The sequence below is a fragment of the Cervus canadensis genome, chromosome 13 (genome assembly GCF_019320065.1).
Source record: "Cervus canadensis isolate Bull #8, Minnesota chromosome 13, ASM1932006v1, whole genome shotgun sequence".
NCBI classification, from domain to species: Eukaryota; Metazoa; Chordata; class Mammalia; order Artiodactyla; family Cervidae; genus Cervus; species Cervus canadensis.
The window spans coordinates 72,538,464-72,558,357 of NC_057398.1; the positions used below are offsets into that span (position 1 = coordinate 72,538,464).

General features: G+C 54.7%; 1 protein-coding gene across 1 annotated transcript in view; it reads right to left on the reverse strand.

The window, feature by feature from the left end:
- Nucleotides 1–19,894, reverse strand: part of RASSF5 (Ras association domain family member 5) — a 72,654-nt gene that overhangs the window by 44,361 nt on the left and 8,399 nt on the right. The window contains exon 2 of the mRNA XM_043484768.1: nt 1,341–1,462. Within this exon, the coding sequence (XP_043340703.1) occupies nt 1,341–1,462 (122 nt within the window). The remainder of the gene's footprint in view (nt 1–1,340; nt 1,463–19,894) is intronic.

Genomic DNA, 19,894 nt, shown 5'->3' on the forward strand with positions numbered 1-19,894 from the left:
CTTGGCACATAGCAGATAAATCAATGTGTGTTCAATGCAAGAATTAAAAACAAGGATCTCCCGTCTCCCTCTCAAATGCTTGACATCAAAGGTTGGATACATCCTGGTTCAAGTGCCTTGGCAAAGCCCAGAATCAAGAACTGCTTTGGGCATCAACTTCCTGGTGCTCTGACCCAGGGAAAGAACACTCGTTCAGTCCCTTTGAAGCTGGCCTGGTCTGGCTGGCCGGCTGGCAGAACAATGCACTAAGAAGCTTCAGCGCCAGCACCCCCGCTGCCCCAGGGCTACCAGACTTCAGAGGACCCTCAGGAGCTCTCCCTGGGACCCCAGCCCCACCCATACCCCACCCCACGGCTGGAGCAATGGACAAGACAGGCTCTGCGCCTGGGTGGACTACAGGGCACTTCTCAAGAGCAGCAGGCGTCCCTGCGCCTTCCTCCCTGTTCCATGCCCCCAGCCCCTTGGCAAGGGGTGTGCCATCCCACGATTTATCACAAGAAGTATATCCTTGGTCTCTTTCCATTTCCGGCACAAAGCTCTGAAAACCCTTGGAACTTCCTAAGTACAGACAGCGAGAAAGATGTTTCCTATGTTGATGAGGTGACTTGGACCCTACCTCAGGATGCAGGCTCGTTGGCAGGAGAACCTGCCAAGCATTAGAGGATAGGAACTTTCCCTCCCAGCCCCCAGGCCTCTGGGGAATGGAGAGGGGCTGGAGGATGAATTGGTTCCCAGTGGCCAGGGATTTGATCAGTCATGTCTGTGTAATGAAGCCTCCATAAAACCCCAAAAGGATGGGGCTGGAGAGCTGGGTGGGTGAACACGGGGAGGTGCGGAGAGCGGGTCTGGAAGAGGGCTTGGAAGCTCTGTGTCCCTCCTGCCTACCCTGCCGTCTGCCTCTCTTCCATCTGGATGTTCCCGTTACAACCTTTTTATAATAAACTGGTAATCTAGTAGGCAAAAGATGCCTCTGAGTCCTGTGAGCTGAGGGGGCTGTGGAAACCTGGATATGTAGCCAGTGGGTTGGGGCACAGGTGCGAACACGGCCTTGTGATGAGTATTTGGCGGGGGTGGGGGGGGGGCGCAGAAAGTGCCAGAAGGGAGCTGAGTTGCAGGACACTCAGTGCATCGGAGGATTGCTTAGGCGGTGTAGCCACCCGCCGCCGCCCCATCAGAACCGGGTGAAGAATCTGTGTGTGCCGTGGACCTCATCTGGCAAGAACAGGACCCCGACATCCGGCGAACGTGGAACACTCGTGCATCTCCCGCTCAGCAGAGCGCGTGGGGGTGAGGGGCGCCGGACCCCTCAGAGGGCAAACCCCGTGGTCCATGCTGCCTACCTGGCTGAAGGTCACAGCGAGGGTGCTCTCTGGAGATGGTCTGTCCCGGGAGGCGCCGTCCTGCTGAGCGCAGTCCAGTTGGATCAGGCTGCGGCACTCCGGGTGGCAGGTGAATTTGCAGTCTGGAGGGAGAGAACCAAAGGGGGATTAGTGGCCAGAGAAACACCCTGGGGGCAGCATGCGGCTCCCAGAGGGAAGGGCGCTCAGGAAGGAAGCAGAGGCAAGTTGGGGGGGGATCCCCGGGAGAATGTCACGGCTCCCCAGGCCACTGAGCACGTGGAGGTGAGGAGGTGCTTTACAACTTGCAGACTGCTTCCACCTCTGCTGTGGCGTGTGGCCCTGTGACCGTTAGGACCGCTACTTTACAGACGAAACTGCAGCCGGGGGACTTCGGTGACTTTCTCTTAGGTCATCTGCCTTCAGGCTGGCGCTCTTTCTACTAATTTCTGTTAATTGTCAGCGGTCACAGATCCCTGCGGAAGAACTTGACTTTCTGGGCTCTGTTCTGCCGTCTGTAAAGCACAGGCAATAACCGTCCCACTCAGTACACAAGGATGTCTGTAGTCACAGGGGAGGTCTTAAACTAAAGGTGCCCTGGTGGCTCAGACGGTAAAGCGTCTGCCTGCAGTGCAGGAGACCCGGGTTCGATCCCTGGGTCGGGAAGATCGCCTGGAGAAGGAAATGACAACCTACTCCAGTACTCTTGCCTGGAAAATCCCATGGACGGAGGATTCCAGTAGACTATAGTCCATGGGGTGGCAAAGAGTCAGACACGACTTAGCGACTTCACTTTCCTTTCCTTTCCTTTCCAGGGACAAAGGCATTAGCATCAATGGGAAGGGCTGTCACCTGTCTCTGACCCTACCCCATCTAGAAAGGTGTCAGCTTCTGTAACCCAGCTCACAGACTACAGACAGCATCCCAAACTAGGTGCCTCGGGGGAAACCTCACCTTTATTTCCTAAACAACGTTCACCTACGGAAGCAAGACATAATGTCCAGAGTTGAGAAGAGCGTAGGGGAATACCTTTGAGATAGGGAAGCTGAGGCTCAGAGAGGTAAAGCGAGATGCCCAAAGACGCACAGCTCACTGGCCGAGCCACAGCTGTAAGCAGCCTCCAGCTGCCTCTCTGGAACCTCCCAGGGAAGAAGGGAGGTGAAGCTAAAGAGGGCAGGAGGCAGCGAGGCTGGGACCAGTGAGGGCAGGGGGGTGTATGGAGGATGGGAGCAAAAAAGTATGGCAGCAAGAGAAATGAGCATGTGCCCATGAGCAATGCCCCGATCTGAGGCTGGCTCCCACAGAGTCTGCTGGGCCTTCCGGGGTCACCTGTCCTGCAGGTGCCACTGGAAGGTCCGGCTGGGGAGGCGGCCACAGTATCCATGAGAAGGCTGCCCGATGGTGACGTGGGCGTGTGGAGGGGGCATGGCAGCCTGGGCCCGTCTGGGTAACCTGGGGACGAGGAGAGCTTCTGATTGACGAGGGCTCAGCCCCCTTCCTTTCAACAAGCTCCAGAACCTCAGCACACGTGGACTGCCTTCTTTTAAAAAAAAATCATTAAGGACTTGTTTGGTTGTGTCGGGGTTCCTGAGTGGCACTCAGGATCCTGTGGATGTGTTGTTGAGGCACCTGGACTCTCTAGGTGCGGCGTGCCAGCTTCAGTGGCTGTGGCACTTGTCCCAGGGATGCGGGATCCTCGTCCCCCAGCTGGGGCTTCAACCCACTGCAAGGAGGACTAACTGCTGGGCCTCCAGGGGAGTCCTTGGACCATCTTCTTAAATCTGCTGCAGCACTGTGCCTGGGGCTGGTGGTGGAGGTGGGTCTCCCCTTCTCCCCAGGCTCTCGGGGGGGTTTCGGAGTGAGACCACCACTCTTTTCAGCCACCACCTTCTCTTCTGCCCCCAAAGATGAGCACAGGGACCACCCTCCTTGTGCAGATTTTGCTGTGGATGCCACAGTGCAGCACCTGGGGATTCCAGAACCCTGCCGCCTTCTGACTCCGCACTCTGAAGTCCCGAGCATCCTCCAGGATGGCGCTCAGGAGCCCTGCTGCTCACCTCGCCCACGCCCACAGTCCAGCCCACCATGGCCCCTCCTCCTTCAGAGCCCACCCAGGCCTTCCCGGCCCTGCTCCGGGGAAACTGTCTCGCCTGTTCAGGGGCTGCGTGGGGCCCGCTCAGAGCCAAGCACCACACCCCTCCCAGCGCCCCATGCATTCCTGGGCCCCCAGAGGATTCCTGCCCAGTGAGGATGACCTCACCCCCAGCAGGGTGGAAGGCAGGGGGGAGGGTGCGCAGGCCGAGTCTCCACTGCCCGCGGAGCCCAGAAACGCCAGGGCTTCGATAAGGGAGCCCCGAGGCCAGAGCCCACATGGAGAGGCCTTGCTCCGGGCTCCGCTCCTGGGACACACCTGTGCAGCTCCCGGCGGGCTCAGAGCGTGAAGGACGCTCCAGGGCTGCCAGCCGGTGGGGGCCCGCCAGCTCTGCCCCGAGGGAGGGCTGCCCCTGGCTCCCAAAGGCGAGAGCATCTGGACAGAGGACGCCGCCCTGCGGTCTCCTCTTTCAACTGTGCCCTGCCAATGCGGGCGCTCTGTCCAACTGCACACCTCACTCTCTCCACGTCTGTCTGTCTGTCTCACTGACACAAACGCACACATGCTCTGAAAAGAGCACTAAAACCATGCGAAGATTTTTTTTTTTTCTTATGGGTCTGATGCTGAGCTGGACGGAGCCAGGGAACAGAAGAGTCCAGGAGGAGTGGTTTGGGATTATATAAAAAGCACACTTTAGCACCAATGAGTCTATACCATCAGACCGTGTAATCACAGACCGGAGCAAAACCACCAAAGCACGTCTTGATATTGCCTGGCCCCTGGAAACGCTAAGCCTGGGGCTTTGAGACCAGCAGAGATGAAGTCTGACTCCTCAGGCCCTTCTCCGCACCAGAAGCGGACCCCGCCAGCCACAGCCAGCAGCCGGCAAGTCCCCGGAGCTCTGAGAGCGGACAGTCATGAGTCTGCAAAGGCAGAGCCGTGCTCCACCGGGACCCGGCGCTTCAGCCCTCATGGCCCATCTTTCCCCCGAGACAGAAGGAAAGATGGAGATGCACCCCCAGAGGGGCCCATCTTCAAGGAGGGACCCGTGTGTCCCGATGGAGAAGGGCTCCTGGGGCACCCTCAGACCCAGGCCGCGCTGGATTCCTTGCTGCTCTAACAAAGCACCACCAACCAGGTGGCTTAGAGGCTAGAAGTCTGAAATCAAGTTGTCAGGAGGATCACACTCCTCCTGAAGACTGCGGGAGGACCCTTCCTTGTCTTTTCCCGGCTTCTGGAAGTGTGCTGGCAAGATCTCCAGTGTCCCTTGGCCTATGGCGGCAGGACTGCACTCTCTGCCTCCATCTCTGAGTCCAGCCTCTTTCCGTTTCCCCATAGCACAGGACAGGCCCCGAGGGCCCGCTGGCCCTGGGCGCCGTGTCTGCACCCGGTCACCCTCACGGGACGCCAGTCGCCCTGGGTTAGGGGACCTCCTGCTGGAGCGTGACCTCTTCCTGCGCTGTGCCTAGTCGCTCGGTCGTGTCCGACTCTGCGACCCCAAGGACCGTAGCCCTCCAGGCTCCTCTGTCCATGGGATTCTCCAGGCAACAACAGGGAGTGGGCTGCCATGCCCTCCTCCAGGGGATCTTCCTGTTTCTAGGCGTGGGGGGTATAATTCAACCCATAACACAAACCCTGGGCAGTATTAAGAACCCAGAGCCCTCAGTTGCAAACAGAGGGGATTCCTCACAGACCCCAGAGGTCAGCGGCAGGCTGGCAGATGAAGGAGGAGGTGGAGAGTTGAGCCAAGGCCTGCTCCTGGCCTTCTGGGTCCCTGAAGGTCACACCAAAGGCGCCGTCCCCAGCAAGTGGGTCAGGTCCAGAGGCCATGGCAAGCTAATCCCAAGATGCATCTTTCTTCCACTTTAGCCCAGAGGAGGTGAACTCCTCCTGGAACATTTTGGAGATTGTTTTCCAAGATGCAAAAGCTACAAACCTCCCTTTAGTCCCCAGGGCTGCCAAAGTTAGTTCTTGCCTGACCCCAGTTGCCAAATGCACACACACACACACACACACACACACACACACAGAGGCACACAGGCCTACAAAAAGGGTAATTTTTCTCAACCAGATGCATTCTGTTGATAAGGAACCCTTCAGGCCCTTTCACCCCAGGCTTGTATGCAAGATCTCAAGAGAGAGAGAGGAGGAGAGGTCCGCTTCACTCTCCCTCCCCGGAGCCGGGATGTGGGGTGATAGCGGGCAGGCTCCCAGGACTCAGAGCCTGGGTATAGTGCACCCACAGGCCTCCCGGCGGTCACTCCCAGGTCGGTGAAGAGCAGCTTCTCACCCTGTGACCAGAGCCACTTCTGAGGCCTGCGGGGAAGCCTCTGAGTCCAGGAGCTCCGAGTCCGTCCGCTGGATACCCCGGGCCTTCCTGGACAAGGTCAGCCTCGGAACAAACTAACCACTTCCCCCGTTCTCCGTGGGACCCGCCCTGTACTACGGGGAAATGGAAAGAGGGTGGACTCAGGGTAAGTACCTGCTTAACAGAGCTGCTGAGAGCATTAAATGAGGTAATTATGTAAAGCATAACACAGCACCCGATGCAAACTAAGAGATCGATAAATATTAACTCTTTTTATTAAGCGGCTAAAACCCAAGTCGGCCTCCCCAGTGGTCATGGCCCCTGGTGTCCTCATCCCGGAAGCCCGTCTGTGTTCCTGGCATCAGCGTCACTGACCTCCCCCCAGACCCACTGCGTCCTGACACAAAGGCCCGGACGCATCCTCACACGTGCACCTGCGTGCCTCTTCCTGACCCGCCAGGCTCCTCTGTCCATGGAGTTGCCAGGCAAGAATGCTGGAGTGGGTTGCCATTTCCTCCTCCAGGGGATCTTCCCGACCTGGGGACTGAGCCCACACCTCCTGCACCGGCAGGCAGATTCTTTACCATGGAGACACCCAGGAAGTCCCTCAGACCCCCGCTGTGCCCCCTCCCCAGGCTGAGCAGGGGGGGCCCCCAGCCTCAAGCCCCCACACAGGTGGGGCACCAGCTGTGCACGGGGCCTGGGGGGGCAACACTCTCCCCCTCGGGGGGCACCGTCCCCTGCCTGGGCTGTCTCTCCTCCCTGCATCCTGCCCAGCCAGTCCAGTTCAGTTGCTCAGTCGTGTCCGACTCTTTGCGACCCCATGAACCGCAGCATGCCAGGCCTCCCTGTCCATCACCCACTCCCGGAGTTTACTCAAACTCATGCCCATCGAGTCGGTGATGCCATCCAGCCATCTCATCCTCTGTCGTCCCCTTCTCCTCCTGCCCCCAATCCCTCCCAGCATCAGGGTCTTTTCCAATGAGTCAGCTCTTGCCATCAAGTAGCCAGAGTATTGGTGTTTCAGCCTCAGCATCAGTCCTTCCAATGAACACCCAGGACTGATCTCTTTTAGGGTGGACTGGTTGGATCTCCTTGCAGTCCAAGGGACTCTCAAGAGTCTTCTCCAACACCACAGTTCAAAAGCATCAATTTTTCGGCACTTAGCTTTCTTTATAGTCCAACTCTCATCCATACATGACCACTGGAAAAACCATAGCCTTGACTAGACAGACCTTTGTTGGCAAAGTAATGTCTCTGCTTTTTAATATGCTATTTAGGTTGGTCATAACTTTCCTTCCAAGGAGTAAGTGTCTTTTAATTTCATGGCTGCAATCACCATCTGCAGTGATTTTGGAGCCCCAAAAATAAAGTCTGACACTGTTTCCACTGTCTCCCCATCTATTTCCCATGAGGTGATGGGACCAGATGCCATGATCTTAGTTTTCTGAATGTTAAGTTTTAAGCCAACTTTTTCACTTTCCTCTTTCACTTTCATCAAGAGGCTTTTTAGTTCCTCCTCACTTTCTGCCATAAGGGTGGTGTCATCTGCATATCTGAGGTTATTGACCCCAGCCCCTCCAATATGTGAACTTCTAAAATCTTGCTTTAGTTTCAGAAAGGAAAGTTGCTAACCAAGATTGATAACTCTTAGTATTAAAGAAGCTGTGGGTACATGAGAAGGTTCTTGCCTTCTTGGTGCTATGTTTCCTGCAGGAATATGTCTTTATCTGTCTCTAAATATGTCTCCATAAAAAGGTCCATCACACAGTTGTTCATGGCAACAAAATACTAGAAATACCCCACATCCATCTATAGGGGGCCAGTTACAGGTACATTTTAAAATGAAATACTATTTAGCCATTACATAAGATGATGTGGATTCATATTGATCAGTTTGGAAAGAGGTCCACAAGTATATCACTGAGAGAGAAAAAGGTCCTGTTTTATGGTCCTGGTTATAGAATAACATACACATACCTACATATATATTATGCACAGAGAGAAATCGGGAAGGTGATATGTTTGCTCTGAGTAATGAGATTTCAAGTGTTTTTCCTCTTTATAGTTCCTAAATTTTGTTTTTGAATTTTTTAAATTGAATCTATATTCTTTACTAATGGAAAAAATACCACCAAAAAATGAACAAAGAAAAATCCTGGACCCACACCGTGATGAGAGCAGCTACCATTATTCACCACCTCCAATGCGCCAGACACGTCTATACATCCTTCCATAGTATCAACACTGCGCATGCGTGATGTGTTTCTACCCCGATCAGACTTTACTCTTCAGAGCTGTTCACAGCGAAATTGAGCGGAAGCGTACAGAGAGTTCCCGAGCGCCCGCTGCCCCCAGACACGCACAGCCGCCCGTCCCCAGCACCCCCCGGCCGAGAGGCACCCTGGTCACAGCTGCCGAGCCCTGCTGAGAGGGCTCTGTCACCCCGAGGGCACCACTCAGGCCAGGTTCCGCTCCCGGAGCTGAGCCTCCCGCGGGTCTGTAAGTATCTCTGGGCTCTGCCCATCCATCCCTTCCTCCTCACTAATCCTCGGCAACCACTCATTTGTTTTTACTGCCTCCGTCATCTTGTCTTTTCCAGAATGTCACACACACCCCATTGCCTTTTCAGACCGGCTTCTTTCACTGAGCAATATGCATTTAAGGTACCTCCATGCCTTTTCATCTCTTTTAAATTCTGATGTTAATCCATTGTCTAAATGGACTGCAGTTTCTTTAGGCATTCATCTATGAAGGACATCTTGGTTGCCTCCAAGTGCTGGAGGCATGGGTAAAGTTGCTGCAAACATCTGCATGCCGGTTTCCAGGTGGACAGAAGTTTCCAGTCCCACTGTTCTACTCCTGTTTTAGTGGTGAAGGAAATGGCAACCCACTCCAGTGTTCCTGCCTGGAGAATTCCACGGATGCAGGAGCCTGGTAGGCTACAGTCCATGGGGTCGCAAAGAGTCAGACACAACTGAGCGACTTCACTTTCTTTCTTTCTATAGTTCCTTTTGGAGAAGGAAATGGCAACCACTCCAGTGTTCTTGCCTGGAGAATCCCATGGACAGGGGTGCCTGGTGGGCTACAGTCTACGGGGTTGCAGAGAGTTGGACACGACTGAGCAACTAACACACATACTATTTTAGAGAAGACGAAACTGAGGCTCGGAGAGGTGAAGAGACTTCTTAAGACACTCATGGCTAGTGAGTGGCAGAATTGGGGGTGGAAATCCATCACACCTTGCTGCTTTTCAGTAGCCCTACTTTCTGGTAAACTGTCCCCTGCACTTGCTATTGGTCCTCCCTACTCCGCACTGCTTGACACCAGGGATGGGCTTCATCAGATGGGGGGTTAGGCTGACCCAAGGCCGGAAGAGAGCATGGGCCCAGTAATGTGGGTGCGGGGTGCTTCTTCCTCTGCCCTGGCGGGTAGCAGCAAGAACACCCCTCTCCAAGGCCTCTGCCTTGTCCTGGGAAGGCCACTGCATGGCTGGAGCCCAGCCCAGCCAGGCCACTTGGCCTGGGAGAGCCTGCTCTGGCCTGCTTCTGCATCCACAGTCCCTTCATCCCTGGGAGATTAGGAGCTACTGGGGCAATAGCCAGAAATCCTGGCACTGAGTTCCTCGCTGAGTACCAGAGAGGCCAGCTCTTCAGTCAAGGTCAAGCCCCACGAGCAGTGGACTGTCGGCCTTCCCCGCTCAGAGTCCCAGGCTCGGCAGCTCTGCCCCCTTTGACACCCAGACAGAGCCAACTGCCGCATTGCGGGCAAAGATGAGGATGGCAGAAGAGCGGCCAGCAGTGGGCACACGCCCGGAGCACCAAAGTGCACCCACGCGGCAGCTGTAAGTCAGACATCCTCAGGCAATCCCCTTGAAGGACACTGTTCAATGGGCACGACAGAGGTCCTTGAGAAAGGGTGAGAAGAGCAAACCACTCAATCAGTTTTGAAGTGCACAAAATCTGGCCTCCAGAGCCACACAGATCAGGGTCTGAGCGCATGCTCTGCTTCTCATTGGTTATGAGATGCCACAGTTTCCTCATCTGCACAATGGAAGTAAGGATATCCTCCATGCCAGCAGCTTTGTTGCCAAAAGGAGAGTGTGTAGAGCACCCCCCAGTGCCCTCACAGAGCAGACGCCCAACAGACGGCAGCTGTCATCTTCAACACCGGGACGCCTGAGTCTGGGAACCAGGGTTCCTGTTGACGCAGTGCGTGATGTATGTGCGTGCATACCAGCCTGCTAAGTTGCTTCAGTAGCATCTGACTCTGTAATCCTATGGACTGTAGTCCATCAGGCTCCTCTGTCCCTGGGATTTCCAGGCAAGCAAACTGGAGTGGGTTGCCAGGCCCTCCTCCAGGGGATCGTCCCAACCCAGGGATCGAACCCACATCTATGTCTCCTGCACGGGCAGGCAGGTTGCCAGCCCTCAAATCTCTCAGTTTGGGGTCCTCTTCCAACGTATTAAGTAAGACGAATCATGCAACTCTCCTGTCCCTTAAGTTCCTCCTACCTGCCCCACCTCCCTCCAGCACTGCTTTTGGTGGCCCAGGGGGTGAGGCAGAGTCAGGAGAGGATGGGTAGTGAGGAACAGAGGGGAGGGAGAGAGGCAGATGGATCTGTCAGCCTTGGAGGTTGAGGGCCAGTGCCAGAATCAACACAGTCTCTACATTTTTCATACTCCTGGTTGAATGTCTCGTGAGGCTGGCAGCAAGAGAATGGAAACTCCCCACTCCGGGGGTCAGGGCTCCGGCTCAGGACGTCTGCATCTTCACGTTTCCAGGAAGAAACCGGAGCCTCAGCCCCCTCAAGGCCATACAATGCAGTTCCTCGTTCCAGAGGACAGGCCACCGCTGAGGGCACCCAGCACCCCTGGCCCCAGCCTGGAAGGCCTGGAGACACACAGCTGCCTTCTCACACCACACAGCCCCAGCTACACACACACACACACACACACACCCTACAGACTGTGTTGGAATGCAAGCCAGGAAGCCAAAAGGGAGGGCGGTGTCGTGGTAGGCTTGGCCTGGAAGCCAGGCCTGTGTCCTGGGTCAGAGATGCCAGCCCTCCCACAGACAGGAGACGGAGGGGGCTGGCCGCACTGGGATACTGTCAAAGAGCCGTGAGGGAATGCTACTGAACACGCTCAAATCTGGATCGGATGTTGAGTCCCCACGTAAAATGGGAATTGGGATGAGCAGGCTTTGTGGAAAGCAGGGCCCCAGGTCAGGCAGGTCAAGGGAGCGAAGGTGCTGGGGGTGATGTGAGGAGCCTGGGATGAGTTGAGGACACGAGGCCACTTCAAGACCCTGGGCCACCCCCTCCTGCCAAGGGACGCATCGAGGGCGCGTGCGGCAGGGCGGGAGGGGTGACGTGTGCACTCTCAAGCCGCCCTTTTGTACTGAAGGGAAAGGCAACACATTCCACTGAGTTCTCGCTCAGGAGCCAAAGCAGACGTTTACAGTGCTTCCCCGGGACCCTGGTCCCTGGGTCTAACGGGGCAGTCGCTCATTGCCTGAGCCTGGTCACAGGTCTCGGTGGTCACAGCTCCAGGCAGGCCCGGCGTGTCCCCTGCACCCTCTTCCCCAGCGTGGCACCCAGGCCGGCCTGCAGAGGCACGATCCCGTCCCCCGTGGGTGGGTGTGGGTGGGTGTGCCTCTTGGGCGGGCCCATTATTCATCTGTCTGCAACAACCACACCTCCCTAGGCTGAAAGCACCAACAAAGGGCGAGAACTGGGGCCAGACCAGGCCAAGTGTGTTGGGTGGGCGTGTTCCGGGGGGGCCCGTGGAGGGGGTGCGGGCAGGACGGTCCACGGCGAGTTCAGATGGAAGGTGCAAGAGCGAGGGGGGTCAGGCAGTGCCCGCCCCGGGCCGGCGAAGCAGGGGCTGGGACCTGACCCGCGGCACCCGCCCGTGTGGCCTGCTTCACGCCACTTAGCTCTTTGGGGGTGCTGTGCCCTGAAGCGTTCCATCCTGCCTTCTGTGGATGTGTGCACGTGTGTGTCCACGCTGCGTCACTTCAGTCGTGTCTGACGCCTTGCCACCCCATGGCCTGCAGCCCTCCAGGCTCCACTGTCCGTGGGATCCTCCAGGCAAGAACACCGGACCAGGTAGCCAGGGGATCTTCCCAACCCACGGATCGAACCTGCATCTCTCACATCTCCTGCATCGGCAGGAGGGTACTTCACCACTAGTGCCACTTGGGAAGCCCTGTGTGGGTGTGTATATGCAAAATTACAGACAAGTTTAATAGGCTTGAATCCACTTTTACCAACTCACGCTCCATGTTTAGATCGCGTTAACTCACTCCCTGCCAGGACTGTGCTAGAACTCTCCCTCCTGTCAACTCTGTCCCCATCCCCTGATTTTCACTATATCACATTATTTACACTTCCAATGCTTACAAAACTTACATTCTGTCATAATGATCACACAGTTATCTAAAATTAACTCCACCTTTAAACTGATCCAGTCTTTTTACAACAAAAAAACTATTTTTAATCAATCTTTCGGTTGACTGAAATTTTTGGTTGCTCGGTCATGTCCGACTCTTTGCAACCCCATGGACTGTAGCCTATCATGCTTCTCCGACCATGGGATTTTCCAGGCAAGAATACTGGAGTGGGTTGACATTTCCTTCTCCAAGGGATCTTCCCAACCCAGGGATCAAACCTGAGTCTCCCGCACTGTAGGCAGACACTTTACCATCTAAGCCACCAGGGTGGTATGATATTTTATATGCATTATGTTTGCCAATGATGCTTCAAGCATCTTAAAGAGATATGTCCTGCTTTGTTGGACTTCTAATGCTATGGTACTGGGGTCTCACGCACGAAAAGGATGACCAGGAGGAAATGCGGGGAGAGAAAGCAGAGGCAGGTGAGTTTGCAGGCCCTCAGTACAATGTCACAGAGCATCTCTGAAAATCCTCCCTTGGCCAATAACTGCAGGAGGCCACAGACTTTGGTAAAACATACAAGTAAATGACACGAGGTGGGAAAGCCAAATGAACCTCATTTCTCACAGATCTGTAGGAGGCTTGTCATCTGGACCGTCTGACACCACATCCAAACAGGTCCAAGTTGTATTCAGGGTGTGGCCATGCAGACAGAAGTGCAAAGACACAGCACAATTTTTTTTTTACGACACAATTTTTGATCCGTGACAATTAAAGTACACACGCCATCAGGACACACCTACTCTGAGAGACAGAGTTAAACTTTTTTATGACAAGTATGTCTCCTATCTTCCTACATCTACCTAATTACTAGTCCATGTGTGCACGCATGCATCCATTCAACATGTATTTACTGGGGGCCTCCAAGGTGAAGTATCGTTACAGAGGACAGCTGGTTTTATCCACAAACTTGTGTAAAAGAAAAGTATATATATACATATATAAGGATATAAAAGGAGTATATATATATATATATATATATATAAAACTTTGAATACATACACGTATATTTTTAATACAGGTATTAAAATCCTGTTTTGATTATCATCATAGGAAAAGATAAATCTTATTTCCAAAGCACTTAAAATTTTTCTTTAAAAACACTGTAGACAGCAATAGGAAAGAACAAAATAATGTAATTTATAGCAACAGGGATGGATCTAGAGATTGTCATACTGAATGAAATAAGTCAGAAAAAGAGAAATGTCATATGATATCACCTATAGGTAGAATCTAAAAATGGTACAAATGAACCTGTTTACAAACCAGAGAGTCACAGATGTAGAAAACAAACATGTTACCAAGGAGGAAGCCAGGGGTGGGGCAGGAGGGATAAATCGGGTCTGGGATTGGCGTGTACAGACCACTGTATGTAAGAGAGGGCTGGGACCTCCCTGGTGATCCAGTGGCTAAGACTCCACGCTCCGAGTGCAGGGCGCCCTGGGTTTGATCCCTGGGGGAGGAGCTAGATCCCGCATGCCGCAGCTAAGACTCAGTGGAGCCAGATAAATAAATAAAATGTATTTAAAATACATAATTAATAAGGACCTACTGATTAGCACAGAGAACTCTTCTCAGTGCTCTGTAATGACCTATATGGGAGAGAATTTAAAGAGTGGAGTGGATGCATGTATAACTGATTCACTGTGCTTTTCAACAGAAACTAACACAATACTGTAAACCAACCGCCCTCCAATAACATTTTTTGTAAAAATACCACTGTGGATAGTTGGGTTTAAGGTGATTTAAGAAACAGCAACAAGGCCATGAAAACTAAAGCCAGCGTGGAGCTGCCAATGCCGCCTCAGCTCTGGGCAGCTCAGAAGGGGCCTCTGCTTCCTCCAGGCATGTGTCACTCCGCTCTGGGTGTAGGAGAGACAACGCAGGTGGGGTCCCCCCTCCAGGGCTCAGGGCCCCCCGCCCCATCCCTGGGACAGGTGGAGGAGCCCGGGCAGCTGGGAGAGAAAGGGCGTGGGCCCAGCAGCCAGGAGCAGAGGTGATAGGGAGGAGTTTGAGAGGTCTTTTGGTTTTTTGCTTTTGTTTTTAAAACAGATACCACCTTTGAGAAGGGGCAAAAGGCCATCTCGCCTCTTGCTAAGCTTGAATATATTTTTGGTAGTGTCCACAGACCCCAGAGATAAGGACAGCCAAAGAGCTTTGCGAGAAGCCATGCCTAGGCCTCGGCAGGCCACAGGGAGGGGAGTGAAGCTTCAACAGGTGTGAGGTGTGAAAGCATGCGCAGGTGTGTGCACACAGGCATGCCTGCTCCGAGCGCCGGGAGGTCACAGGAGGCCAGGAGCAGAGGCTCAGCCTCACGGGACAGCCAGCCTGCTGTAGCCGACTGGTGTTTCCACACGTGCTCTGATGGCATCTGACTTCAGAGTGCTGGTCACCAACCGAACAGCGACCAGCTGGGTGAAAGGAGACTTTTGCAGGAGGAGAAAAGTAAATAGATGGCGTCTGAGGCCCTCTCCGCAGGAGACACACAATGCCTCCTTTGCAGCTATGTCCCTGTAGCCAGGACCACCGGAGACTTCTGGAGAGAGCCGGGCCTGCGTCCCACGGACCCCCGAGCAGCCTCTTACCGTGATCTACGACTTGGGCTTTGGCAACACGCTTGCTCCGCTTCCAAGGATGCCCCATGGGCTAATCCAGCCCTGTCTGTTAATTAAGTGGCGTGATAAATTCAATGATCGGAATTTTTCCAGAGAAGGTGTTTAAGAGTTTCATGGCCGTTCTCTACTTCTGCCTGGGCAAATCTTCAAACCCTATTCTTTCACTGAGATGTGAGCGGCCCACCTTGGCCCAGGCAGGATGAAGGGCAGATAGTGTGGTGGGGGCTGGTACAGATGAGCCAGGGTGAGGCACTGCCAAAAGTCTTTCTGGGAGCAGCTGCCAGTGAGGGGCCTGCTGTGTGGCCAGCATCATGTCAACCGGTTTCTGCTGAGGTCATGTTTAACCCACACAACACCAGCCGGAGGTGGGGATTCTTGGCTCCATTTAATGCCGAGAAAAACTGAGGCTCAGAGAGGTTAATCTGTACAAGGAAGACCCTCCCACTCGGCCTCCAAGGTCCAGACTCAACTGGGCCTGCCTCATGAATAGATCTAGAGATGATCACATTGTACTATTCAAAGTATGTCAGACAAAGACAGTTACCATATGATATCATTTATATGTGGAATCTAAAACATGACACAAACTAATATACCTATGAGACAGAAACAGACATACAAATATAGAGGACAGGCTTGTGCTTCCCAAAGGGGAGGAACAGTCTGGGAGGGAAGGATGGATGAAAGTCTGGGGTAAGCAGGTACAAACTGTTATGCACACGGTGGATAAACAAGGTCCTACCGTATAGCACTGGGAACTATACTCACTATCCTGAGATAAACTGTAACGGAAAATAACATATACATATGTGTGTGTGTGTATAATTGAGTCGCTTTGCTGAACAGCAGAAATTAAACACAACATTGTAAATCACCTGTACTTCAATAAGGTTACAAAGAAGCTGGCCCGGCTCCAAGCCCCTTCCCTTAAACGCTACGTGACAGGTCGCGCACAGAGCTGCAGCCCGCATCCGCAGCCCACCACCCCGCCGTCTCTGCGCTTCCCGCCCGCCCCTCCCCTTCCAGTCAATCTAACCAAATGCTGACACAAGTCGGCCGTATCTGCCCTGACCTCAGTGCTCGCCACTCCAGGCCTGATTGATCCCATTAAATCTATAACTCTTCGGGCTGAAGAGCAAAGGAGCAAGGAAATGCTCTGCTGAATAATTCTTAAGGGGGGTGGAGGGAAGGGGGTGGACGGGAAGACGCGACTGGACATTTAAATTGAGGAACTCGGTCTTCAGCCATCCTCTCTGTGAGGGTCACAGTGTGTGTTAGGCTATTGCTGAGGATAGATTGTTTAGGCTGGCTGAACAATATTTGTCTCCAAATAGGGATTAAGATATAGGGAATTAAAATTCTCACTTTTTAAGCCATAAAACCCTAATCAGGAAAATCAGATTTTCCAGAGTTAAGATCATACAATCTTCTAAAGGCTTTCACAAATTGAGCTCAGAGATGACCTTTCAGTTTAGTTCTGTCCCTAAGGCCGAGATGCCTACCTGGACCTGAATGTGTGAGAGACCAGCATGGAGACAAACGGGAAAGCTTACGGGTGCCAAAAATCCAGCCATTGAAGAGAGGCCGCTAGAGGCCAGGAAGATGAGCAGAGCCCATCAGGGAGGGGTTTGTGGCCTGACCGCGTGGCTCTGACCCTCGGCCAGGGCCCTGACTTCTGAGGGCCATCTCATCTGTGAGGCAGAATCACCGCTTTTCCACCCTCCCCATATAGAGGTCTGGACGGAATAAATGATATTCAAAACAAACAAATTAAAAACCCAGATAAACACAAACCCCTTGGATCTTTCGCAGAAGAGAGCTGCAGAAATGCAAGATAGAGTAACCAGTGCGCACTCCTAGTCCTGGGTCGGCCACCAGCTTGTTTTGCCCCTGGCCTCCTTGGTTTGAATAAAAAGGCAGTCGATGATCTCAAATCCCATGATACTTTGGATCGCTAGTCTCTCCTTCTCATCTTCCACTCACCCACTCTGTCCCCTTACCCTTCCCCGGCAAGGACTGCGCTCACCCCAGTTCGTGCTGCGGAAGGCAGCTGCAGGCCAGTCACAGCAGGGCTGGGGCCCCTGTCCAGCTGTGTTCCGCCCTGCAGCTTCCAGCCCCCGACAGGCACCCCCACTAACTGTGCAGGTTGAGAAGCCTTGGCGAGGACATTTCACTGCCCCGGGGGCCTGAGAAGGCCGACTCAGCAGCTTGGCAAGGTGTGATGCCCCTGGGAGCCACTGGATGCCCAGAAATGGAAAAGAGGGGTCACTCAGGATGCCCGTCTGCATCCCACCCACTCAGGGACTGGACTGGGGTGACTGCTTGGCGCTCATGCTCAGTCAAGGAAAAGCTGCTAAAACCCACAGCCGAGTTGGGGTCCTGAAGTCCCGCCAGCAGGTTGGCAGGGTGTTGGTCCTGGGGAGTCAGGAGGGACAGGGAGGGGTGCTGAGCTCAGCATGTAATGCCAGGTGGCCAGGGGCTCCCTCATGGCCTTCCCCCTGGAGAAGGCCACTAGCCTGGACCCCCACCCCTGAACACCCCCAGCTGGAGTGACCCAGACCTACCTCGAGCCAGCCGGGCATCGGGGCGGAGCCCTGGGAGGGCCTGGGGCTTTAGGGACCCCCAGTGGCCCTTGGGAAGCCTGTGGAAGAGGCGCTGGAGTCGGGAGGTGATGGTTCCGAAGCAGGCAGACGCCGCCTCCTCCACCCGGCCCTCCGTCATCCCGCTGGGCTGCGGGGGATCACTAGCTTCTCTCCAGGCCTGGCGTTGGGCACAGGGCGACGAAGCAGGAGCCGCTGGCCCAGGAGGACTCCAGGCCTTGTGCGAGCCAGGCTTTGCTGCTCTCAGCCCAGCCTCCCTGCTCCTCTGAAGGCAGGCCAGGGCACCGGGGACCCCGGGCCAGCACCAGCCCAGCCGGACGGATGCCTTCTTCCCAGCTGAGGTCCCATCCCCTCCACCTCCCCCAAGCGGAAAACTTTCTATTCCTGGGGCTTTTAGCTTGATAAGATAAACATGCCCCCAAACAGGCTGCAGAAAGGGCCCGCCCTGGGCCTCGCTTCTCAGGAGCGCCTGGGAGTCTGAGAAATCAACGTCTCCAAAGTTTCAGCAGATGACAGGAGTGATCGGTTACCTCACGGGGGTGCACAGCCCAGGAGCTCGTTAATGGATCTCTTTGGGGATGTCGGATTAATAATGCTTTACCAGCCACGCAGGTTCCTAGGGGACAACCGGCTAATTCACATCCTCCCAGGCTCAGCCGGGCGTGGGGGAAGAGCTCTCAGCTGCCAGGGCCCCTAGGAAGCGGTGTTGCCTTAAGAGGGTCAGACCACTTATCTGAGAGCAAATACCCGAGCAGAGAAGAGGTGACAGGAATCAGAGGGAGAAAGAGAACAGAGTCTCCCGTGAAGAGGCAGAGGGCTTCCCAGGCGGTGCTAGTGGTAAAGAACCTGTCTGCCAAGGCAGGAGATGTAAGACTCGGATTTGATCCCTGGGTGGGGAAGATCCCCTGGAGGAGGACATGGCAACCCACTCCAGAATTCTTGCCTGGAGAATCCCGTGGACAGAGGGGCCTGGCGGGCTGCAGTCCATGGGGTCAGAGCTGGACATGACTGAGTAGGCGTGCACACACGCGTGGAGAGGCAGAGCTGTCCTTCTCTTGCCCTAACGTGGGGTTCACAGGGTGTCCCCGCAACATGACTCGCAGAACCCCCGAGTCCCAGGGTGGAGGTCCCCAGACGGGCTGTCACCTGGGCGAGGTGGGCGATTAACGGTGGGCAGACGGCAGAACCTTCTAGGAAGACCAGGGAGAGGGGTCCTGCTCCCGCGTGGCCCAGAGACTCCAGAACTCACCCGCCAACTACCGGGAGGCCCCCGCTTCACACGGAGGGGGCGCTGTCCTTCAGCCAGGGCAGAGCGACCCCAGAGGACCAAGGAAGCTGCACTTGAACCTCTGCGGGCCGAGTCCAGAAAGGGAACGTCCACAAGTTCAGCTGAGTTCCGTGGGCCCCCGTGCAGCCGCCAGCCTGCTCCCACCCTTTACGCTGTGGTTCTTCCCCAGGCCACAGGGACCACTGAGCGGCATCGCATCCCAGAGGCAAGGTCCTCCGGCCACCGAGAGGAGAAAATGGTAGACAAACCTAAACTGCACCTGACCTTCCAAATTGCCCCCCTGACCACCGGCCCCCTCACAGGAGCTCTGGCCAGGAGGACCCAGCTAGACCGCCCCTCCCTGCTGAGGCCCTCGGTACTTGGTGTAGGAACAGTAAACACACAGGTCATGAGTCATCTATTTAATACAGAGATGTCCCCAAGGCCCCCTTCCTCAGGCTGGGACACTGGTTCTTTCTCCCCATTGCTTCCTCGTGGGGGACTGGGCTGCTTGTTTTGTGATCCTCTCGGTTACTCAGCAGCTGCCCTGGGGGCTCAGTGGTGAGGAATCCATCTGCCAGTACAGGAGACCTGGGTTTGATCCCTGGGTCGGGAAGATCCCCTGGAGGAGGGCATGGCAACCCTCTCCAGTATTCCTGCCGGGAGAATTCCATGGACAGAGGAACCTGGTGGGCTACAGTCTGGGGGCTGCAAAAGAGTCGGACGTGATAGCAACTAAACAACAAGTTTACCCAGCAGCTCTGCACAGACAAGACTCACAAGTGAGTCCAGGTCCTGAGATGACACCAGCTCACCATGCGAGGTCCGGAGCCCAGGTTCCTGGCCCAGCTGGGACCTAAGATCTTCATAAGGACCCAGGCTTCCCCGCCTGGCTGAGGACAGACAGGGTGGCCTTCCCACTCTCATGCTCGGAGAAGAGAATAGGCACATGCTGGGGGAATTTTAAATCGTGAGTCATCTGTCATGGGGGAAAATCCCTCCCGAATGCCCCACATGGGCTTGAGGCACTGGTCTCACTTCCCCTTTTCCTCATCACAGAGATGTTTTGTGGACAGGTTAAGTCACTGGGGAAGACAGCAGGGAAGAACTGGCTGAGCAGCCAGACAGGGCTTTGGAAGGTTCTGGAATCCTCACTCCTGATCTTTTGAAAACTTGGATAGGTTTTCTACTGTAGGGATATTTTAGGAGGAACACA